The sequence below is a fragment of the Polyodon spathula genome, chromosome 12 (genome assembly GCF_017654505.1).
Source record: "Polyodon spathula isolate WHYD16114869_AA chromosome 12, ASM1765450v1, whole genome shotgun sequence".
In the NCBI taxonomy this organism is placed as follows: domain Eukaryota; kingdom Metazoa; phylum Chordata; class Actinopteri; order Acipenseriformes; family Polyodontidae; genus Polyodon; species Polyodon spathula.
This window is the reverse complement of record NC_054545.1, coordinates 291,728-316,589: the sequence shown is the minus strand read 5'-3', so window position 1 is coordinate 316,589 and position 24,862 is coordinate 291,728. Positions and strand designations below refer to the sequence as shown.

Genomic DNA, 24,862 nt, shown 5'->3' with positions numbered 1-24,862 from the left:
TATATTTACGGTGTGATTAAGAAATATACAGATACTTCAAAATAATGAATAAGAGCCGATCCTTTTTTGAGACTCTGAAGCACTGCACGTTAAACACGGATGCTCGCCTGAGCGTACCTGCACTGAGACTCGCGTTAGAGCCGCCGTAGAGCCGCCGTAGAGCCGCGCTAGAGCTGCTCTCCCCTACCCAACAGCGGAAGCCGGGTCTGTGACAGATGAAAAAACCAATGAGAGTGGCTATAGTTGCCAAAAAATGAGAAGGTAGCCAATGGGGAGCGGGAAAGGGCTGGCCCGAAAGGACCACTCGGGTTAGGTTGATTGACTGGCTCGGCTGCATTTAATGCCAGTGTGTGCGCGGAGCCTGCAGCTTGTGTGCCAGGGCTGAAAGTTCAAATCTCTTTCAATGCAGACAATTTAGATAAAACACTAACTCCGGAGATGACCGTGTGGAATCTGCATTGAAAGTGTGCCTACGCGCGTGTGATAAACATCAAGATCTTAAAAAATAAATAAATAGGGAAGTGGATTTATATGTATATAGCCTAGCTTTATTTCATATTTAAACAATAATAAAAATGCCTGCGATGCTAGAAGTCTCCGGGAAACGAAGAGCACGAAACGCCGCGTCGAACAGCACTAATAAAAGTTTTGCGGCGAACGGGAGCAGCAGCCACTCGTGGGAGGAAGGGAGCTGCGGCTCTTGCTCCAGCGATGAGGAGCACGGTGGGTATATTATCAGCACAGCCGCGGTGCTGCTGGCTAGCCTCGGCTCGCACAACTTTTCTTCTTGTCGGCTCACAACGCTGCGTTATTTACTCAGGTGGCGGAGGAATGCGGGTCGGAGCTCAGTACCAAGCCGTGGTCCCAGATTACGACGCCGGTAAGTTATTATTCGTCTTTTTACTTCAACAGGAACAGTGTGTTGAAAGAATAAGTCCTGTGAATGAGGGTAGCCTCAAACTGCCCTGGTGGTACTGTCATCCAGTACGAAACGATGTTGTTTTAACATTAAAAATAACATAACCAGGTTCATTATAACCAGTATATGGTCACAAAAACACTGTAATGGGCAAGTTAATTAAATAATTGATGATGATGATGATGATGATATTATTAAGACAACTTTGTTGTTCTCGCCCTGCTGTTCAACGCAAGAACAGCACCAGCAAAACCGTGTTTTGCAAACGTGCCTTTTTTCGGTTTAAATAAATAAATTCTAACCCTAATTCCACCAGCTCGGTAATCTTTAGCTGGCGTTGTGCGCTCTGCTTTTTGCTGTGTGTGTGTATTTTCGCTCTGTGTGTGTATTTTCGCTCTGTGTGTATTTTTGGTTACCGAATCAAGACAGCCATCTCTTCCCATATTGCTTTCTTTGATCAGGTGTGGTTGTGTAGTTTCACATTCAACAAAGCATTGGGCTAACGACTTGAGACCCGGAATCTGTCAATATGCCATAAACTAGGCAACAGTAACAGCAATTCCTGAAACTATATATACATCCATCGCCTGTGAGCTCGTTTCGATCGGCACACGAGTCCCACAGCCTGCCAGCACGATCAATTACAGCACAGTAAATACAAGCGAGTTCAAAGTCGCCCAGATATTCTGTGCGAGTGCTTTAGTTTTTGTCAGCACAGACCAGGGGCCGAGGACATGTTTGGGAACACTTGTAAATAACGTAGACGAGTTAAATAATAAACGCTTTGGCTCAGAATCAACAAGCAAATTTGCATTTTACTATATAAATACCAACACGATAAACGACAGTATCTCTACAATTTTCATTTAAATTAAGTTAGGCCCATGGCAAAAGCAACCCAGCCACTGCTGGTGATGACTAGACCCGTGTTAGCGCGTTTGTGGCACAGTTACTTTTTAAATGTAATATCAGTTATGATTGATGTATCTGTTACCATGTCTTCTGTGTAAAATCAATATTGTCTCTACTCGTGACTGAATACATGCCTTCAGTATAGGTATGTTTTTTTTTCCTCTGAAAATATCGAGTATTCTAGTTTCTACAGACTGTAGAATTAAACGCAGGTTGGTCTTTTTCTCAATAACATTTGGAATTTGTGACTCCCTGAAATGCCCTTTGTTCTGGTAAGGCAGTGTGTGTTACTGTAGCTCTCTTCAACGCTCTGTGTTTCTTCCAAAAATAAACGGTGCAAAATGTAATTTGTGAAGATTACAAAACCCACCTAGTAAGTAAACCTGCCGTCACAGTGCCACCTAAACCTAAAGAAAGATTTAGCCCAATTGAAGTGAGGTATTGTGACCTGCCATACTATAACCAATTCTGATATGATTGGTTAAATTGCGATGCGTGAGTCGTGATTAAGTTGTTTGATAGTACTGTGCTAGTATAGGAACTGTGTGTGTGCTGGTTTTGTGGTGTTATCTTGCAATCGCAGATGTGTGGAAGAGTAGCAGTTTGAGAACTGAAACATGGTGCTATGTAACTTGAGCGCCCTATTGCTTTTGTTTTGATTTGTTGTGCTTATGAAATCAAACCACTAACTGAAAATCTTGGAAAACTGTAAAAATGGCAGAGCGCTTCTGTATTCATCTCCACACTGATCACAGCACCCTGGCACAGTGCTTTGTGTTTGATTTCTGGGATGAGTTTACTGCTTATTTAATGTACTATGCCCTGTATTTCACTGTAAAGTGATGGTGATGGTGGACCACTATGAAGGGTGCTATATAAAATAAATATTGATTGATGAATGCTCTATGCATTTGCAGACTGTAGTTGAGATGGTAAGGAATGAGACTGGTTTAGACGGCCTTTCTTCTCATTGGTGATTCATTTGTGTGGGTTTATAAAGTCTGTCAGGATGTAGGTACATGCTAGCAGTCCTCTAACCACCTGGCTTTGATCCTGCAAGGGGGTGAAGTGCTTTTAGCAGGGATCCAGGTTTACTGGATTTAAAGTAAACTTCATGTGCAAAACAATTGTTCTGCTCTGTGAGCACCCAAGTAGGGTTGGGGGTCAATTCTTGCCCTTCAGTTCCATTTCCTTCGAAGTGATTGCAATTGATATTTTAGGTATTTCATTGTTCGACTGCTTTCATTTGCACCCAAGCAGATTCTCAATACTTGCACCCTTTTTTGTGCTGGATATACAATTCATACCAAAGTGATCAAAGCAAGCGGCAGACACAGTTGTCAACATTGTGAAGGTGTTATTGGCTGGCAGTGTTTGGTGTGCTCTTATCGGGGCACGGAGGTATACTTTAAACAATGGCGAATGCAGCCCAGCTCAACCAAGACAGTCTCCAGCGTATTTCACCTCCACAATGTAAATGCCAAACATGAGATCAACATCATCTTAAATGGGCAACGCATCCGACATGACCCGACACCGGTGTACCTCGACGTGACTCTTGACAGATCATTAACCTACCATGATCACCTGAAAAAAATAGCAGCGAAGGTCAGTACCAGAAACAGTCTACTCTGTAAACAGGCAGGTTCAAGCTGGGGTGCCAGTGCCCAGACACTGAAAACATCAGCACTTGCTCCGTGTTATTCCTCAGCTGAGTACTGTGCTCCGGTCTGGGCGCGTTCATCCCACACAAAGCTAATTGACGTGCAGCTAAATACCACCATGCACACAATTTCAGGAACTCTACGTCCTACTCCACTTCCATGGCTGCCGGTACTTAGCAACATTCTACCTCCGCATCTTAGTCGTCGGGAAGCGACAACAAAACTGCTGGTGAAAGTACAGGCAAACGACACCCTGCCACTTAACGAGGACATCTCCTCTCACCCTGAAGTTCGTTTGTCATCTAGGAGACCCGTCTGGCTAGATTTACCGCCCCTGGAAAGGACAGCTAATTCGGCATGGAGTGTCGAGTGGTCCACAACTGACATTGTTAACCGTTCCCTCGTAGCTGAGCCATTTGTCTGTCCCCCTGGCTTCAATCTGCCCCGAAGTTTGTGGACTGTGCTGAACCGCTTCAGGACAGGGCAGGGTTAATGTGCTGCCAACCTCGTTTGCTGGGGTCAAGCCACCGACCCTTCCTGCAGCTGTGGAGCCCGACAAACCATGTCGCACATAGTCGACGACTGCCCACTGACCAAGTTCCCCGGTGGACTGCTGGCTTTGCACCTTGCTGATAATGATGCCGTTCAATGGCTTGGCACGACATGCATACGATAGAATAAAATCAGCCTCTCTTTTTCAAGGGGCTCTCTCGCCTGTGCAGTGTGATCCTGCAGCGTGTGTTAAAACAATGCCAGCTTCAGGATTAGACCGATTTGATTAGACCGATGATTTGTGCCATTTAAGATTGCTGCTGGTCCTCAACGTTGCCTCTCCTGGTTCCTTGACAAGGTATACGGTGCTGGTGAAGTGCTTGCTGACCTGCAGTTCGTTCCTGACAGTGCATGCGCTTGTTTAAAGGGGCACACAGAGGAGCAGTGAAAAGGGAGCCGTGCGTGTGCCTCGCACTGCTGATACTTCCAGCCTCAGAGCCACGTCAACAGCACAAGAGGAAATGGAGCTTTCCTTTCAGTGAAGTGTCAAAGTGGGGGTTGAGAGGAGATATAGGCTGGAAACAGATCTTTATTATAAGAAGAAAAGTTCTTGATGGAATGGCTGTGCATATCGCTGTGGATTTAGTTGCTATGGTAACTCTGTTCAATCCTTCTCCTCGTATATTTTAGGAGTTAAAAGGAGTTTCACAGTGAGTTTCTCACTTTTGAGGGGGGGGGGGGGGGGGGTCCTCACTGGTTTGAGACAGAGTTTGACAGCTTCATTTTGCAGATATTAGGTGGTCCCCTCCTTCGTGTTGGTCCACACCGCTACATGCTCCTCCTGTTGGACTGGGAGCACTGGGCACTCCTGTCCTTCCACACCTGCATGAAGAAAAGGGCCGCTCCCCCATTCCTTCATAGTGTGAAGAAAACTCATTAGGAACAGGACTATGAAGGGCAGGTTAGCAGCTTTATCCTGCCCGGTTTGACACATCTCCAGCCTGTCCATAGTGGAAGCAGCCAGCTGTCCAAACCCATGAAGCTTAACTTCATGAAGCTGTTGCTTGATCATAGCCAGTTAAATTGTATCAGTTTCCTCTTCCTTTGCCTATATGGAGTCAAACACGTCTGTCTATCTCCTGAGAGCAATGGGTGTGAATCTTAGGACACATGCCAAGCACTGTGTTACCAGGCGTGGTTCAGTAACATGAAACGACTGGGAGACAGGGAGGAGCCATTGGTGTCTTTACAATTATTATCTAAACCCACAGCACTGATGTTCCTGTTGGAATACACAGAAACCAAATAAAACAAAAGCATTCGTCAGCAGGATAAACACTGGACACTCCTGAGCTTGCTACCGGCACACTGCCTCATCGAACTACGCAGTGATGAACCTGCAGTGGGTGAAACTGCCATGCAGTAGGAGCCTTCTTTCCAACCTGGTATTTAGAGGGGAATTTGAATGGTGTTTCAATGCTTGCTGTACAGTAGGGTTATGATGGGGGTGAATCTCGTTAAATTGAGATCGGACCCCCTGTTTGGTCCTATGAAGATGTCACTGAGGGATTGTGTAACCCAGCTTCAGGCTCTTCAGGGGCGTCAGTCCTGTAGACGGGTGCTTGGAATGTATTCTGAAAACAACGGTTGATAAAGGGTCCCTGGGGAGCAGATGACTACTTTAGATTATAGAGAAGCTCTCCCTGCTAAACTGTTTTGTAGCTGATTAGCAATGGCCTGCATTAAGAATTCATATCTGCTGTGTCTAACTGGCACCTTGTTTGCTCACGATACAGAGCAACAGGGATCCAGCAATGGAGAAAAACAAACAAATATGTAGGGATCTTCATACCTGAACAAAGCTGTACAGTCATTAATCATACCAGAAAAAAACCTACTTTGAAAAGGTATTGCGCATTGCTAGAAAGCCAATCTCAATCTGCAGAATTGTATTAAAACCGGTAAGTAGATATAAAATAATTGTTAAAGGATTAGGGGAAGTAGATTCATCTTGAGATCAGTTGCCCTGCTACAGCAGTAGGCAACAGTGTTAGGAATTATTACATTTAACTCCCAATAATGAAATCCTCAGTACTATTGTTCTGTCTGCCTCCCTGCCTGGGCTGTGTGCTGCTGAAGCCTCTGCCTCCCTGCCTGGGCTGTGTGCTGCTGAAGCCTCTGCCTCCCTGCCTGGGCTGTGTGCTGCTGAAGCCTCTGCCTCCCTGCCTGGGCTGTGTGCTGCTGAAGCCTCTGCCTCCCTACCTGTCTTGAGGATGGACAGGAAAGCATTCTCTGCAAAGACATTCCTGCGACTGTACAGTCACTTAATGCCCATTTCTGTACAGATTATTTGAATAACTGTTTACCTGTACCGGAGCTGATGATCCACTAGTTACTGATCTCCTACTCTGCTCACACACCTGGCATTAGTTACAGAAATACAGTAAAGCTGTGCTTGTGTTGAGCTGCTGCCTGCTCATTAATAATGCAGCTCCTCCAGCTCTGGCACTAGCTCTGTATCCTGGATGCTCTGTCTCAGAGTGGCTAGGAGGGATTCAGAAAGATGCACCCTGAGCCCAGGCTTCTGCTTGCTCGGTTGATTTGGTATCGGAGATCAGTTCTGATGTAAATGGATGTAGGTTTGTTGGTGGGATTTTGTTTTGTTTTTTGTAACTTGTGGTTCTGTAAAGCTGAGATTTCTAAACCAGGGACTCTTCAGAGTGCATTTTAAAGGTTGGTTAGAGCTCTTTTGATCCAGCATTGTGTTCTAGCACTTGAAAGTATTCAGTTAAAGGACCTGTTGCTCCCCTGAGTGCTGCAGAGACTGCTCTCATAGCGCGTCACTGGACCAGTCGCTGGGCTGTTTGAACTGTGGGTCACAGAGGCTCAAGGCCCCCCTCTAGAGTTCAGTGAGGGGGTTACCATGGCTGTTTAGAGCTTTAGCTTCAGATTGGGCGTCACTTATCGTCAGTCATTCTCTCGCACACCACTCAACTTTCCCAGAAACAGCGTGCAGGCATTTCTTGGTGATATGATGCAACTGTGAAACAATGAGTGTTTGGGTGATCCCCGGTTGCTTCCTGTTCATTCAGCCCCCTAGAAAGCCACTGCATAAACACAAGATGAGGTTGTGCTGCAGTTTCCCATTGTATTACACAGACCTTGACCAAGTGCTCTCGGCTTTGCTCAGACAGGATAGCTATAGACCTGCCTTCCATTGTTTCAACAGAACTTCAAACCTCAGCTTCAGTCAGCAAGCAAGAGGGCTCTCACTAAAGAGGTTCCCATGGGAATCTGTTCATTTTACTGTACCTGCGTACTGTAGGAACACCCTGCTTTTAAAGCAAGACATTTAAAATGCAGTATTGATCTTGAGGAAGTGGGTCGTTTGCTGCTGGAAACTAAAGGTTGTAAAATAAGTTGCAGTTCTTGGGAGTGCATTGCTCATTAAATGATGTGTAGGTGTGGAGTGCATACTGAAAGTTTGGTGCAAAATCAAGACCGTTGACTTGTGAGAAGCCCCCAGTTACTGTACAAGTGGAGCTGTAGTGTGTGTGTCTCAAAGCCTGGTCTGTCTGTGCTGTACCACTGCAGTCCCAACACAGGGAGGCTCCAGCTGTCAGATCAGGACGTCTGCTGGGTGCTGCTGGGAATGGCAGTGAAAGAGGTCAGTTGTAGAATCTGCTGACCGTGGAAAAAGAAACAGGAAACTGAGACAAAGATGTGCTGCACTGTATGTGTGGCTCTTCATCATAGTGTGTGTGTGACGAATATGTGACACTTTATCATGGTGCGTGTGTGTGAGGAATGTGGTGGCCCTGAAGTGCAAAACAAACAGAAAAATGCAACTTAAAGTAACACTACAAATTGAAAAACACAAATACAAAAAGCCCACAACACAAAGGAAGTCATTTGAGCCACTCCCCCAGATACCCCAGCACAGTCTCCACCTGTTTCTGGAGAAGCTGAAGTTGGTTAGAAACTGTACTAACCTAGTTTGCAGTGCTGTATTTGTGTTATAATTGATATGGCATATTTATCTGTGTTAGGATTGATATAGTAGATTTCTGTGTGGTTATAGTTGATATGGTGTATTTCTGTGTGTTATAATTGATATGGTATATTTCTGCTCATTTATTTGTGTGTTTTTGCTTTTTGTTTGTTTTTTTGTTTTGCACTACGGGGCCACTGTAGAAAAAGCCATTCTGCATGGGAAACTTTCTGAGAATCCACTTCTCGATAATGAGTCTCTAATACAAGCACTTGTGGAATCGGCCTCCTTTCCAGCTGTCAAGCCAGTAGCCTGTTATTAATTTAAGCAGCCGAACCTACCTAAGCATTGAGTGTTACCAAGCTATTAATAAGTTGGACTGTCCCAAAGGCCGAGGCTAGGATGGGCATGTCTTTGAGCGCCCCTCGCCCTGCACTCCCAGCGCTTGCATGTGTGCGAGCGCCCCTCGCCCTGCACTCCCAGCGCTTGCATGTCTGCGAGCGCCCCTCGCCCTGCACTCCCGCCGCTTGCATGTCTGCGAGCGCCCCTCGCCCTGCACTCCCGCCGCTTGCTCTTTCTTAGAGCCCCCGGGGAGCCACGTTGCCTGCAGTTTATTTAAGAGGCTTCAGGGGTTAAAAAAGGGTACATTTAACCAAAATGTGCTGTTCTTTTGGAACTTAGACAATTGACATCAGTGCTACCTTTGTTGCATGAGCTGTGTAGACTAGTACAGTACAGTGTGAGCCCAATAGTCATCACTCATCCTGGAGTCAGAGCTGTGCTCAGGGTCATGCTGTGAATTAACATTTCTGCTGTCTTGGGTTCAGGACAAGTGAATGCATTGAAGTGCTAATGCGTTCTGGCACCCTGTGAGAATGAAGATTACACAAGATGAATGTCTGGTGTGGGTCCCCAAAACGAATGAGCGATGAGCATCTTTATTGAAATGATGATCTACAGCTGATACTGGTAGAAATTTAATTCTGCCATTTGGTGGGTTTAAAACTGGGGGTGTTATTCTTCAAAGGCTTGTAATACAAAACCTACAATCTTGTGCTTTGGAACAAACCTGCACAGTCGAGGGGTTCGGAAAGCTGGAAGGTCAGTTGATTAATTGTCCAATTCCAGACTACAGAGTAGTACAAGGATAGAAACCAACACTTGGCCTGCCCCAGCCCTGGCTTTCAGAGTAGTACAAGGTTAGAAACCCACAGTAGTCCTGCCCCGGCCCTGGCTTTCAGAGCTGCAGTACATTCTCTCTGTACTGATTTAAGTGTAGAGTGAGAAGTTCTATCGTACAGTGGTTAGACATGGGAATATTCTTTCTTTTTTACACCAGAGTGGAAGCCAGTCTGTCTTGGCTGCAGGAGGCAGTGTGTAACTGTGCTGCTTGCTGTTGATTCAAAGGTGCTGCTCTGAGCGCTGTGCTTGCTGGGTGTGGATGCGAATGATGGCTCTGGGGTTGCATTCATTTCAGACTGTTCCTCTTCCACCAGCATGGTTCAGAGCTCGCCTCTGCTTATGTGAAGCGTCTGCGCTGTTTTGTCTTTCTCCCCCCCCCCCCCCCCCCCCCCCCCCCCTTTTTTTTTTTCCAGGCACAAGCCCATCATTTTATAAAATTTAAAAATGAATTCCATACGGCAGAGTCATGCCTGGAGGATTTAGAATCTAAGTTGGCACACAGGCGGCTGCATAGCAAGCTTTGCAAGGGCAAAGCTGGCATAAAAAAAAATAATTTGGGATACAATGAGTTGGACTTGTGCCAACCCCTCCACTGTACTGTGCCTCCTCCACATCTGGTAGGGGTGTGTGTGGATATGGGAGGGGGGTGTTTACATGGGTGTGAGAGTCTGTACCCAAAACAAACAGCCCTGCCTCCAGATTCTCCATGACCTAAGGTTTAGTCTGACACCCCCACCCTGATCGTATTGAGTCCACGCTATCTGAGCCGATTCTCTCCAGTTTCATTAGGGAGCGGGCCAGTTCTGCGAGTGAACAGCTTTGAGAACAGTCTCCTTTAAGTGAAGAAACTTGGCTTCTTTACCTTCTCATGGGGTTCCAGTTTTTTGCTGTTTGTTTTCATGCAGTTCTCTTGGTCACGCACACACGCGCGCGCACACACACACACACACACGTGTACTGCCACTGAAACCTAATCGGCTTTTTCTTTCTGTTTTGACAGAACTTGCAAAGAGCTGCCAGGAGAGGGAGAACTTTGGCATGCTGGTCTGGTCTCCGAATCGGACCGTCTCGGAGACGAAGCGTAAGTCCACGATGCCTTTCTTTACTGCATGAATCTCGATCACCCTGTCCCTTTAGAGGGAGGCTCCACAGTGCAGGGGCCTCCTCGGATATTAACCTGTTTTATGGATTTGATTGTATAGGTGAGGTGTGGGACAGACACTTGACTTCCCGTGAGTGCTGAGCGTGTGGCTCTGAAGGTACTGTAGCCCTTAACTGAGCATAGCAACAGATCTTTCGCTTGTGCATATATTGACAAATGTGTGTGAAAAGTAAGAACTAAACTACTGTATACCATTGAAATGTGAGGAGTCTTGATTGTGCCAAATTGCGTGCACTGAACTCTCCTTGATAAAACCGTGCTTCACTTTTAGCAAGCTGTATCTGTCAGTTTAAATGTGTAGTGAAGAACTGAATGTGTGACTGACATCCCTTGTGTGATGGAGGACACACTGTGGTATCAAACCAGTGTTTGATACAAGTCTGAGAGATCTGCATGGAACAGGGCTTGAAAAGAGCAGCATCACATCCCCATTGAGTGAGGGGCTGAAACAGTGAGAGATCAGCTTGAAAACGGCAGCATCACATCCCTATTGAGTGAGGGGCTGAAACAACGAGAGATCATTCCAACTGAGCTCTCAGTTACTTAAGTAGACCCTTAATTGAACTGAATTTTGCTTAATTGGACCTTTTTAATAGTTTTCATTTCTTAAACAGTTGCAGAATTCAAGTTACTTCTAAAATGTTATGGCTACCTTGAACTATGCAGCTGTTAAGCTCTGAAAACAAGTCGGGTGTAATTAAGGGAATTATTGATTTGAGTGAGGAGTCTTGCTCAGTAACTGAGAGCTTGGCTGGATTGAAAGCCAGCAGACACACAGGGGGTCCTCATGACCGGTTTGGGAAGCCCTGCTCTGCACAACTGCAGCAAACCTCTTCTGTGTGGCTTTATTTATCAGCGTGGATTTTAGGCAATCTCCAAAAAAAGGTCTTTCATTGAACACTTCAGCCCGTTAGTGTAATGCAACCCACTGCTGAGAACTACAGGCCTCCTGCAGTGTTGATCTGGACCAGGGGTCTCCAGCCCTGGTCCCGGAGAGCTACATTGGCTGCTGGTTTTCGTTTCAACCAATCTGTTACTTAACTGAACCAGTTATTGGTTTAATTAGTCCAGATTAACAGGTTCCAGATCTTTAGCCACTGATGATGTAAAGACACCTAGAAAACGTGCTGGACAGGGGCTCTCCAGCCCTTTTTAAAGAAACGTTATTCTTCTTGCTGTGTAAAATCCTGTGGGATTATCCAGCTATAGTATGAAGATTGGAGAAGTCGTGGACAACACAGAAAATTATCTGGAATATTCAAAAAAAGTTGTATGCATTTTAAACGATGCTTGTCTGTGATACTCATTTTGAAGTTTCAGTGCATTACTGTTTGCTTTTTTTATTTATTTAAACAATTTTACATATTCCTGAAACCACATAATGATTTACAGTGTTATAAAAATCCAGAATGGTTTTTGTGCTCAGAGTAGCCACTAGGGGGCAGCTATATATTGCAATTCTCATCGGGACTGTTCGCCTAGGGACAAACTGCATCTACAAAGGATGCAGAAGCAGTTGAGCTGACTGAGTTTTTAGGGCTACAGAACACTTTGAAGAAATGGGAGCCTATCTCTTGGACGTTCTGTTTTTCTAATTGCAATGGGGTGTAATTTTGAAATAACCTACGGTAGTAAGCCCTGCTTTAGGAGCCAATACCATGAATGTCCACAGGAGGGCAGGTCTGCTTGAACAAAAAAATGCTGTAAAAATGGATTACGCTGGATATATACAGAGCACCCTACCTACTGAAGAACGTGCATTAATGCATCGCAGTGTATCCTATTCAACATACCAATTCAACTAGAGAGGATTCTGAAATGAATGAGATGACATGCACCCATGTTACAAAGAGCCAGGTGCCTATCAGTGCAGGGCTGGGATGTGCGGTAGCTGTATTGGGTTTATTCCCTGCAGGGCTGGGATGTGCGGTAGCTGGTTTGGGTTTATTCTCTGCAGGGCTGGGATGTGCGCTAGCTGGTTTGGGTTTATTCCCTGCAGGGCTGGGATGTGCGCTAGCTGGTTTGGGTTTATTCCCTGCAGGGCTGGGATGTGCGCTAGCTGGTTTGGGTTTATTCCCTGCAGGGCTGGGATGTGCGCTAGCTGGTTTGGGTTTATTCCCTGCAGGGCTGGGATGTGCGGTAGCTGGTTTGGGTTTATTCCCTGCAGGGCTGGGATGTGCGCTAGCTGGTTTGGGTTTATTCAGTGCAGGGCTGGGATGTGCGCTAGCTGGTTTGGGTTTATTCAGTGCAGGGCTGGGATGTGCGCTAGCTGGTTTGGGTTTATTCCCTGCAGGGCTGGGATGTGCGCTAGCTGGTTTGGGTTTATTCCCTGCAGGGCTGGGATGTGCGCTAGCTGGTTTGGGTTTATTCCCTGCAGGGCTGGGATGTGCGCTAGCTGGTTTGGGTTTATTCCCTGCAGGGCTGGGATGTGCGCTAGCTGGTTTGGGTTTAACTCCACTTGCACTTCCTAGTTACTTTTTTTAAAAATTATTTCATGATTTCCTTTTGTTACCGTTTGTTTTAAATGATGTTTTAGTAATCACGGATTTGTAAGAGGATGTTTTCTGTGATATTGATGTACTGAATCTCCCATTTTGTTCTGTAACTGCAGAAGAATGTTTCAGTTTTACATGTCAAATATGAGCATAAAATGAGCCTGAGCTTGCTTTGTTGTGCAGCTAGTTGCTGCAGCACTCTACTTCTGTCTCTGTGTAAACCATGTGCTTCATGGTATATTTGCATTTTGCAGAATGTGTAGTATTACAAAAACAAAAGTTCAGGAGCTGCAGTAGTTGTGACTCTGCGCTGGTGCACTTTAGAGTTTAACCTTGCAGCAAGAACATGCAGGCACCGTGAAGTGCATCGCAGTGCTGGAGATCCCTCTGATTCACGCTGCACTCCTGAGATTATACCACAAAGTGCAAAATGTTCTGTGCCTTTTTAATAGACAGGTTTTTTCCCAGATTGTCAGGACCCCTATCTGTCCCCTGCCTGTTTGCTGCTGGCCCTGTGATCGGGGCTCTGAGACACACTGTGCTGTCAGGGGGGCATGGTGCTGTCCCCTCCATATTCTCCTCTGAAACCTCACATCTCCAGGTGTCCTTCAGCAAGCCCAGTGTGAAACTAATCTCACTTTAATATTAGCAAGGCTTGACGAGTAACAGTCACACCCTGCTGCTTTCACGTCTCGTTAACACCTTCACGCGTGCTCTGACTCTGCAATGACACGTCTCGTTTGCACCTTCACCTTGTTACTGTAATTTTTTTTAATGTTAAGAGATCATTTCTGTCTGTATATTTGGTAACAATCATTTTTGGCTGTGTCACATTTCAATGGGTTAGCCAACTTTCTTTAGACCTTTTTTCTTTTTGAACTTCAAATAAGTTTTTGCGTATTCCGGGATGGAAATAAGACTCCCAATGCACAGCAGTTTGATTCAGGACACCTGAGCTTGTTGGCTACACACTGTGGCTAATCAAGGTTGTAATAAAACCTGGAATAAGTGAAACTGCTATACAATAGAAGTCTTATTTCCATCCCTGTTCTGTAAAGCCATGTGCAATTTTGTGCACTGTGCACCCTAACTGTATGTTTTTAGGGTCCTCTTTCAGATAATGGGGACTCTTCGGTACTGATCGTGTCCGTCCATGATGAACAGAGAACTACCTTGATTGTATAATACATGAGCTCTTGCTTTTATCAGTGTGCGTGTGTGTGTGCGTACACCGGTTTACAACACTGTCAGAGGTGGGCACACCTTGCTGGCTCCTATGTTTCCCTGTACAGCTCCAGTGAATCAGTCTTCCTGTGGCACTGATACAGTAATGCATGACTACTCAAGTCTCATAATAGCTCATTAAGAATGACACTGCCATGGAAAAGGAGACCTCCTCCTGTTCTGAACTATTTTTAAAGCAGACACGTTGTAACGTTGTCTTGTGACTGATGAGGGGACTTTTCACAGTCATGGGCCTGATCCAGGAAGAGCAGTGCCAGGGAATTGTGTGTCGTTTTGAAAGCGTGTTTCCAGTAAAGCAGGGTGCTGCAGCTACCCTCGAGTGAGCAGGAAAGCACAGGGACTTGTACCAGTGCTGCCCCTTTTCCTGGTACGTTAACACTGAGTTAATGTCTGCAGTACAGTGTGGACTTGCTGTGCAGCAATGTTATTGTAGCGCTGCACTTTAAAACCAGCGGCTTGAATCTGCGCCTTCACATTTAAAGAGATTGGATTGCTTTGCTCCTTGCTGTGTTTGTTTACTGAATTACACATTGTAGAAATATCAACATCTAGATTTCTAGTTTAAAAACAGGAAATATGACTAAAAGCAAAAGGACATTGTCTCTGACATCTGATTTTCAATGTATACAATCAGCTGCAATGCGCTGTAGAGATTGCGTAATAACAGATGAGCTGTGATCTGCATTGCGCTCTAGACCTTGTGTAATAACAGATGAGCGGTGCTGTGGAACAGTAAGTGTAGTTGTGTGACCTCCTTGAAACCACTGTACAGGATTCAACAGCACAATTTCAACTCTGTTTTGTGAAATAGGCCATACATCCTTTTCGAAGCTGTAGTCATTATGCTGCAGTACTGGAAGCAGATTTGAGCATTGTTTCACTGTGCTGCAGTAATGGAAGCGGGTTTGAGCATTGTTTCACTGTGCTGCAGTAATGGAAGCGGGTTTGAGCATTGTTTCACTGTGCTGCAGTAATGGAAGCGGGTTTGCGCATTGCTTCACTGTGCTGCAGTAATGGAAGCGGGTTTGCGCATTGCTTCACTGTGCTGCAGTAATGGAAGCGGGTTTGCGCATTGCTTTAGTGTGCTGTGGAGAACAGACTCCTAGCTGTCTTTTGTTTTCTTAAGTTGAGCTTGTGTCTTTTACCTGACTCTCTCTACTGTAGAAGCCCAGCTTGTATCTGGATACACTGACAATGCAGTTTTGTTTTTCACTATCACTGAAACACTCGGAAGCTATTCACAGTACCGTCCGTTTACTAGAAACACTTATATTTAGCATCAAGAAACTCAGTTCTGTTTAAGCAGTAAAGAATCAAAATCAACAAACTGCAACTGCTCTCCCACGTGATCTATCCCAGAAAGCTGCCCTGCACTCACAGGATCTATCCCAGAATGCTGCACTGGTCTCCCACGTGGACTCAGTTCAGGCTTCCCACATCTATCCCAGAATGCTGTATTGCTATGGGTGTATTTTTTAAACCTCTGCATGTCGTGGTTTTTTATTTTTTATTTTATTTTTTTTGACAGGATCGTGTGCTCATCATAGTTTCAGAATGGTGTCAGTAAGGAGCCCACGTAACTCCACTAGTTGTGCTTCCATCTTCTGAGTTTGGAGATGACATGATGATTTCAGTGAACTTAAAATGCTATTGCTAGAAATAAAACGATCTATTGAATGTGTTGTTTCCTGAGCGTGTTGGTCCCTCAAACTGTTCCATTTACTTTGTTTAAAGGGGGACGAGGGGCAGGGGTAATGCAGACGGGCCTCCTTCTCTTCCTAATTTCTCTCTCTCTCTCTCTTTTTCTCTCTCTCTCTCTCTTTGTTGCAGTGGATGAATATATTGTGATTGCCAAAGAGAAGCATGGCTACAACATGGAGCAGGTAAGAGCCAGGGTTGGATGTTGCCCGCGGCCCGGGGCCGCTGCAGGTCGCAGTGTGGCCGCTAGTTACGAAGCACCACAGCCCGCTTCCTGTTCATTGTATGTAGTATTGTGCACATGGCGTCCGTTTTCAGGAAATCAATTCTGATAAAGAAAGAAATTATGAAAACCAAAATGTGGACTGGCTGCTGATGCCCGTGAAGAGTGTCACATTCTGCCTTGTGTGCCGTCACTTCCCCAGACTTGCAGATAAAGCAGCTGTTTTGCTGAGAGTTCAGCATTTACTTTGCCTCATTCAGTCTCACAGTAATAGTTCACAGGATAGCAGGTGTTTGTCTGCTGTAACTGCAGTGTAAAAAGATGCCCTGAGGGATACCCAGATACACACATGGAAACTGGACAATGGGATCGAATTGTCAAACTGTTTGATTTGGGAGGAGATGTGTTCAGGTCAGAAATGCCATTCGGTCTTTCCAGGACTCTGTGGTATCAGCAGCAAGACTGGTGCTGACACAAGCGACAACGCTCTGAGGAGGGTTATATGTATTCAGATTATTGTTTTAATAGTTATTGTGATTAGTATAAATGTGTTTACCTTTTAGTGTTGCTGGTTTGCTTGTGAGAGTATCCTTTGTACATTTTCAGTCTTGACTGCAGTATTTTCACTCCAATGTGTGCAGGTTAAACGGCTCCAGTAATACAATCGCATGTGTTGAAATGCTTTGCTCAGCCACTTTGTTTTTCTCTTGTGAGATTTGGGCTCTCTTCGGTTACCGTCCACATTAGAAAACCAGGAAAGTTAAAAACCATCATGAAAGAATATATATTGGGCCAGTTGAAACTGCATCCAGGCCAGTAAAAACACTACTTCAGTGGCCCAAAGGACCAGTAGTTAAAAATCTAAATGTTTAGCCCTGAATTACTTAAACCCAGAGTGTTGGTAAGGAATAGATGTTGATTCTCTCTGGTACAGACAGTGAAACGGGGGTCCAGTCACAGTCCTGGAGGGTCTCGCAGGTCAAATGATACAGTGAACCATTTCAGGGTCTAGGTGGAGGTTTAATTGTTTCAGTTAAACAGGTTAGGACAGGGTTTGAATCAGTAATAGTTGTTCCTGTGCGGCCGCCTGCAGACTGAACTCTGCCTCCTTTCTGTGCCCTTGTGCTGCTCTCTTTGCATGCGGCACCCACTCCTTCTTTCAGTCTCAGGTGCCCCGTTGATCTTGCTGCTGTCAGAGCATGTTAACGCTTTCTAACAGAACACATTTGATTTGCAGAGATCTTGTTAATCAGTATGTGTATTGGGGGGGGAATCTAGTCATTCAGTATGTTTATTGATTGGAGGGATGGGATTTCCCCCACATTCAGATTCTGGTTCTGCTGCAACAGCATCGGGGGAATCAAGTCATTCAATGCTCTCCCATAACTGACAGGGCATCATTTCAAAAGAAATCCTATGACTGTTGAATTTGCATGAAAACTCTGGAAAAGGCTTGATCACACAAGTGACTGCTACTAGTCTGCAGTGCTTCGGAATTAGCAAAGAATTGCTCTAAAACATTGCAGGGGAAGGAAGCGCAGGAGAGCTTGCATGGCTCAGTTTGTCATGTTGGAACTGTGTGTCGAAATGTCTAACGTTAACGTTGTTCTTCTAAGTGGCTCCTTCGTCTAAGTAAAGGCTTTCCTATATCAGTTTGATTTTGTATTGGGAAATGTGAAGCACCTGGAAGGTCAGCATCCTCAGCAAAGTGTGCACACAAAGGCTCAAACACAAAATCCATGTGTCCTGTTTATTCCTGGGAGAAATCTCCCTACACCCCTGCATTAAACTCCTGCCCCCTCCCCTGCAGGCCCTGGGAATGCTCTTCTGGCACAAGCACAACATTGAGAAGTCCCTGGCCGACCTGCCAAACTTCACCCCCTTCCCAGACGAGTGGACCGTGGAGGACAAGGTGCTCTTCGAGCAGGGCTTCAGCTTTCACGGGAAGACCTTTCACAGGATCCAGCAGATGGTAAGAAGGTGGAGCACAGCGCAGGAAAGTAGGGCCATATTTAGGAATTCACAACTTGTTTTGTATTGAGTAATACTTTCACAACTGCAGATTGCTTAGTTGAAGAGCCACCGTTTTCAAACCCTGAAATGGTTCTATTTTCAGGAGAACAGCAAGTACTCCTGTGGAGTCATGACTCGATTACCTTACGTGTTCTTGGTATTCCGTTTTCCTCTCCATGTTCATGTGTCTAAGTTATGAAATGTCTGGTGCTCTCCTTTACAAATGTATTTATTTTATTGTGCTTCCCACAACCGCAAAGGTGAAATTGTGCATCCTGTTTTTTAGCTGCCTGATAAATCCATCGCCAGTCTTGTCAAATTCTACTACTCCTGGAAAAAGACCCGGACCAAGACCAGCGTGATGGACCGCCACGCACTCACCAAACAGAAACGGCACTTCTGCTCCACTCCTCCCCCCACTCCCCCCACTCCCCCCAGGGGGTGGTGGGGGTGCACGAGCTCGACTGAGAGAGGTAACTGGGGGCACTCAGTGCTTGATTTGAAGAGGTGAGGGGGCGCTCGGTGCTTGATTGAAGAGGAGAGAGGGAAGCTGCTGCTCAATTGAAGGTCTATTTTAACTGTGTTATAGTTATGGTGGGTGGTTTTTCCCCCCAGGTCTCTCTAGTGCTGTACTCAGATTTGTATTTATTTTTCATGTGTTAATGTGTATTTCAGGCATATTGTTTATTCAATAATTCAAATGATTTACTGTTTCAGTGAAGAAGAAATGGAAGAAAATGTGAATAACTCGAGTGATGCTGTGATTGATGCAAACAAGGAAGACAAAAAAGAGGTAGTCTTTAAGGATCAGTGTTCAAGCCACAGTATCAGATTCCTGCACTTGAAATGCTTATTTTCAGCCAACAAGGTTTGTTAAACTAGATCTGTTTTAAGTAACTCCCTGATACTTGATTCATTCTTATGTATGCTTAGCAAAAAAGTTGTTAATCTTTTTCTAAATTATCAGCAAACCTACCCTGATTTACATATTTGAAAACCTCAGTGCCTTTTTAAAATAAAAGCGACCCTTTTGTGGCCGGTGCGGTCTCCCATTGGACTGCAAGGCTGTAAAGCACAGCTTCATTGCAATGCCATTCGGCACCAGTAGATTGGTTTCCACTGACTAAACTGCTTCCCCAGTGCGTTCACAGGTTCTGTTTCTCATTTACAGAGCGCTGCTGGTCAGGAGAAGCAAGAAACCAAGCCAGTGGTCATTAATAAGGTATTGCCATTTTCATTCTGCTGGTTCTGTGTGTGTTTCTGTAATTGTAACAAATGCAAGGCGTGATACCGATGTTTACCTGATGTGCCATTTTAAAGATGAAACTTTTGTTAGATTTTTGCAACCAAATTGTGGCTTAGAAATCCCTTGCTGAATAGTTTTCGGTGTGTTGCTCTTCAGATCAAGAAACAGACCTGTGCTGTCATCTTTGCCAGAGGCCTCACGGTCACTACATTAGGAGAGAGGGCACTGAATCTTCATCAGTGCCAGAGGCCTCTCGCGGTCGATACATTAGGAGAGAGGACACTGAATCTTCATCAGTGCCAGAGGCCTCTCTACATTAGGAGAGGGGGCACTGAAAAGGTGAAGTTGTGTGGTTACGGTTGTCAGTGAAAGCTCATAGTACTCCATGGAGCCCTGAGGGTTGAGTGCAGAGTGCAGTGTTAGGCACTTCCCCTGTGTGATGCTGTGCGTTCATGTTGTCTACTGATCTCCTGTAGGAATGTACAAGACAAAGGACCCAAGAGCTTACTGTGTGTTTACTGTGTGTTTAGGTTTGCAGAGAAGGGGAATGCCAAAAAATCTTTCATTTTCACTTCTGTTCAGATAAACATATTACTGGAGTTCATGTTGCTTGCCTGGACAGCAGGTAGCAAGAGTTTACTGTTGGTTTGTTGTGGGTCAGTGTAGCTGCAGCTAAACCCCAGAGGTACAGAAGATCATAAAGAGCGTGCTTTCGCTTGAAATAGGAAGTACGTTGTGGGTCAGTGTAGCTGCAGCTGAACCCCAGAGGTACACAAGATCATATAGAGCGTGCTTCACTCACTTTGTCTTTTGTGTTGCTTTGTTTACAGTTCTCCAACGACTGAACTTCTGCATATTTTTAGTCATGAAGTATAAAAGAAATATACAAAAATTCCAAGAGGTTATTGCACACTTTCACATGTGGACCTCTCCCCCTCTGGTACATTGTGGGTGAAAGCAGTCAGGTGACTCAAGCACTATAACAATGTGTATTGAGACTTTCAATAGACTGCATCGCCAGTGTGAGCCTGCCTACTGTCGAACTGACCCCGGGTGTGTCGTTCTAATTCAATCATGATGCAGATAATAAAACTGCACGGCTCCAGCTATGCTCTGTGCTCGAGGGTATATTCACACGGTTAAGGTTGGATTTGTGCTGATGTGTAATAATTGAATGTCTACCTCTGCATATGAGAGACCCGTAAGATTCAGATTACATTTTAAACTATCAGAAGCAGGTTCCGTATGGTAAAGCGCTTGATCTCGTTTGGTGTGGGACGCTCAGTGTTGGTTGTTTTTCTCCCCAGGTATTAAAGCAGGGTGCCACGGCTGACAAGACTGCCCATGTGAAGAGGGAGCCCCAGACGACCCCAGGCAAGCACCAGCACAGAGCCAAGAAGAAGCCCCCGAAAGGGATGCATCTCTGCCAGGCTGACGTCCAGGCCATGTCTGCCAGCTCCACATCTGCTGTGAATGTGCTCCGGCAGCTGGACATGGAGCTGGTTTCAATAAAGCGACAGGTGAGTCCTCCCTCCCCCACCGTGTGTGTGCATGCTGGTACAGGTACCTCTGCACAGCTCCCCCTGTGTGTGTGTGCGTGCTGGTACAGGTACCTCTGCACGGCTCCCCCCCGTGTGTGTGTGTGTGTGCGTGCTGGTACAGGTACCTCTGCACAGCTCCCCCCCCTGTGTGTGTGTGCGTGCTGGTACAGGTACCTCTGCACAGCTCCCCCCCTGTGTGTGTGTGCGTGCTGGTACAGGTACCTCTGCACAGCTCCCCCCCTGTGTATGTGTGCGTGCTGGTACAGGTACCTCTGCACAGCTCCCCCCCTGTGTATGTGTGCGTGCTGGTACAGGTACCTCTGCACGGCTCCCCCCGTGTGTGTGTGTGCATGCTGGTACAGGTACCTCTGCACAGCTCCCCCCCTGTGTATGTGTGCATGCTGGTACAGGTACCTCTGCACGGCTCCCCCCCTGTGTGTGTGCGCGTGCTGGTACAGGTACCTCTGCACAGCTCCCCCCCTGTGTGTGTGTGCGTGCTGGTACAGGTACCTCTGCACAGCTCCCCCCCTGTGTGTGTGTGCATGCTGGTACAGGTACCTCTGCACAGCTCCCCCCCTGTGTGTGTGTGCATGCTGGTACAGGTACCTCTGCACAGCTCCCCCCCTGTGTGTGTGTGCGTGCTGGTACAGGTACCTCTGCACAGCTCCCCCCCTGTGTGTGTGTGCGTGCTGGTACAGGTACCTCTGCACAGCTCCCCCCCTGTGTATGTGTGCGTGCTGGTACAGGTACCTCTGCACAGCTCCCCCCCTGTGTGTGTGTGCGTGCTGGTACAGGTACCTCTGCACGGCTCCCCCCCTGTGTGTGTGTGCGTGCTGGTACAGGTACCTCTGCACAGCTCCCCCCCTGTGTGTGTGTGCGTGCTGGTACAGGTACCTCTGCACAGCTCCCCCCCTGTGTGTGTGTGCGTGCTGGTACAGGTACCTCTGCACAGCTCCCCCCCTGTGTGTGTGTGCGTGCTGGTACAGGTACCTCTGCACAGCTCCCCCCCTGTGTATGTGTGTGTGCTGGTACAGGTACCTCTGCACAGCTCCCCCTGTGTGCGTGCTGGTACAGGTACCTCTGCACAGCTCCCCCTGTGTGCGTGCTGGTACAGGTACCTCTGCACAGCTCCCCCTGTGTGCGTGCTGGTACAGGTACCTCTGCACAGCTCCCCCCCTGTGTGTGTGTGCGTGCTGGTACAGGTACCTCTGCACGGCTCCCCCTGTGCAGCACCAGTGCCAACAGGAAACTGTCCCCAGTGTAACATCTTGTGTAACTGATGTCTGCGAGTAATCTGCAAAGCGGGATTTGTGAAAACAGGAGTTAGTCCTATAAACTCAATGCTTGGCCCAATAAAACCTTTCCCTTTGTTTTAATTCCACCCCAGTGATATTGTAAACTTTTTTTTTTTTTTCTACAGATCCAGAGTGTTAAACAGACAAACAGTGTTCTTAAAGAGAAGTTGGAGGATGGACTGGATAAGTGCAGACTGCCTGAGGTAAGAGCCTTCACTGTCTCCCTCCAGTAATTTTCACTGGCATGACGATTTGAAGAGGTTGGCTGTGGGGCTGTGAGCCCCAGAGTTCGTTTGTACAGAATGCGGGGATAGAACAAGACTCGTGTTTCACAGCAGTTTCACCCATTTACTACAAGCTTGATCAGCCCCAGGTTATAGGTAACAAGCTCAGGTGTTTCTGAGCCATTCCTTGTTTCAACCAAGTTTAATTAGTGCTGTGCAATGAAGATCTTATTTCCATCCCTGTGTTAGTTTGTTTGAATTCTTTTCAGATTTTTTGAATGGTGTTTCTGAGCTGTATGTCAGGGAGTTTAATTCTGCAAGGCATTGTCTGGTTTTGTTTCCAGTTCTCCTCTCTCTTTCAGGTTACTCAGAAGTTCAACGCTCGTTGGACGACCGAGGAGCAGCTCCTGGCTGTGCAAGGTAAGAGCGCTGCACACATGGGTTTATTCAGCAGCACTGATCATACATATATTCTCTTTATTAAAATGCTTATTTAGTTTGTTTTAATGTGTTTTTTTTTCATAGCAATTCGAAAGTATGGGCGTGACTTCCAGGCCATATCGGACGTGATTGGGAACAAGTCTGTGGTGCAGGTGAAGAACTTCTTTGTGAATTACCGACGGCGCTTCAACCTGGACGAGGTGCTGCAGGAGTGGGAGGCAGAGCATGGAGACAAGCAGAGCAGCAAGAGGGAGCCCTCCCCTGACCGCACCGGAGCCAAGATATCAGAGGAGGAGGAGGAGGAGGAGGAGGAGGAGGACCAAGATGAGGTGGAGGTAGAGCTTCATACAGAGTGAATTCACAACACAGGAGAGTCTGGTTAAGATCCAGCAGCAGGATTTCATGCAAGTCCTGCTGCTATCCTCCTCAGTTACTATTGTAATACATGCATGATGCTGCCCTTCCTTTGTGGAGTCTGAACCTGCTTAGTAGAAATGGGGAGTCTGGCATGTGGCATCCTTGTCTTCAATAGCAATGCAGCAAGTGTGGGGGAGAGACACAGGGGAACACCTGCATACTGTACAGTGGAATATATAGTTTACTCATTGCAGCTCATGCATTTCCCTGCTGTGTTTTCCAGGTTTCACCCGTCCTTGATGTCAGAGACCCATCCGCATCATGAAGTCGGTGAAGGGGGTGTTAATACAAGCAATTCTGATCATCTTGTTTTCTCAGCTGCTGTATGAATCTATGCAGTCTCAGTACAGTAGCACCAAATCTACTCAGCCAGCCGTCTCCACTGGACTTGAAGCTGTCACCAAAAAACAAAACCAACACAGAAAGGGCAGCGCCCTCCCTGCCGCACCCCTGCCTCGCTCTGCTTCACTTGTTAGGTCTGCTTTCACTTTCCTGCTGAAAGCCCTGAGGAGCCTTTGTAGTACCCTCTTCCCTACACACACCCAGGGAATTCTTCTACTTGCACAGCCTCGACTAGACCCGAACGGAGCCGGGACCGCGTAGTTAACTGAGCTTTCCATCGCAATCGCTGACACGAGGGGCCAGCTGGGGGTGAGGAGGGGCCCCTCGTTGCAGGATCTCATTAGAGGAGAAAGGGAAACATGGTAAAACCCCAGGGCCTTGGCATGTTATTGTAAGTAACCCACAGGTGCAGTCTGAATGGGACGGGTGCTGTCACTGCTTTAGCAGTGACACTCATGCAGTGGTGGCAGTACAACAGCATGGCTCTGGATCTGAGAGTAGTTTGTTTAGATTGCACTGTACTTTATTATAACGCTTATATTTACAGTTTTCATAGATAGAAATCATTGGTGAGTGTGAGGCTGTTCCTGGAACCCAGTCCAATCCCAGGGCTTCTCACTCAGTAGGCAATGTAGCCACTTTGTTTATAACAAATCTGTTACTGACTGAAGTACAACAGCTGACACGCCCCTGTGTAAAATTGAGCAGGTCTTTATGTAGCCCCTATATCTATATCCTGTGTGTGTGTAAGCCTCGTGTAATATTGGTGGTGGAGAGCTTTTCATAGTCATGGAGTCTGTTGTACTGCCCTGCTGTACATTCTAGCACTGGGAGGTGTTTACAGCAATGGACAAAAGTTTTGTATCGCCTACAACGTTAGGGTTGAGACATTTTAATAATTAAAAAAAACAAAAAAAAAAAAGAAAAACTAAACTTAAAAAAAAAAAAAAAAAAAAAACACAATTTAGATCTTTTAATTTAACATCATGTAATCCAGGAAACTACAAGATGAGATTGCAAAAGTCTACCGGAAGCCATCAGGGTAGTACAGTGTTTCATGTTGGATTTTGAAACGTTTTCCATTTTTGTCAATTCAATTATATGTGAAAACTACAAAGTGGTGTGTAATTCAATATGTTGACAGAACTTCATTCCACCTTGTGAAGCAGAATGTGTTCATTCTATAGGGTGATGTTAGGTGTTTGGCCCTAGCTGTACACTCACACTCCTGCCTCAGTCTGCTCACAGTTTTCTCTTGATTCTTTTTTAAATTGTGTGTGTGATCATTTTGAATCTGGTCAGTTCCATGCTGGTTCCACTCTGCAGACAGACAGACTGCTGCTTGTTTTGACAGATCTGG

General features: G+C 46.1%; 1 protein-coding gene across 1 annotated transcript; it reads left to right on the top strand.

Annotated features, from left to right (window-relative positions):
- Positions 1-313: 313 nt before the first annotated feature.
- Positions 314-24,437, top strand: LOC121324543 (REST corepressor 1-like). Its single transcript, XM_041266560.1, has 13 exons — positions 314-723; positions 821-880; positions 10,161-10,241; positions 15,893-15,945; positions 17,794-17,955; positions 18,283-18,389; positions 18,714-18,789; positions 19,168-19,218; positions 20,559-20,762; positions 22,204-22,281; positions 22,665-22,722; positions 22,828-23,078; positions 23,384-24,437. The coding sequence occupies exons 1-13, from the start codon at positions 576-578 to the stop codon at positions 23,423-23,425; spliced, it is 1,371 nt and encodes a 456-aa protein (XP_041122494.1). The 5' UTR covers positions 314-575; the 3' UTR covers positions 23,426-24,437.
- The last annotated feature ends 425 nt before the right edge of the window (positions 24,438-24,862 follow it).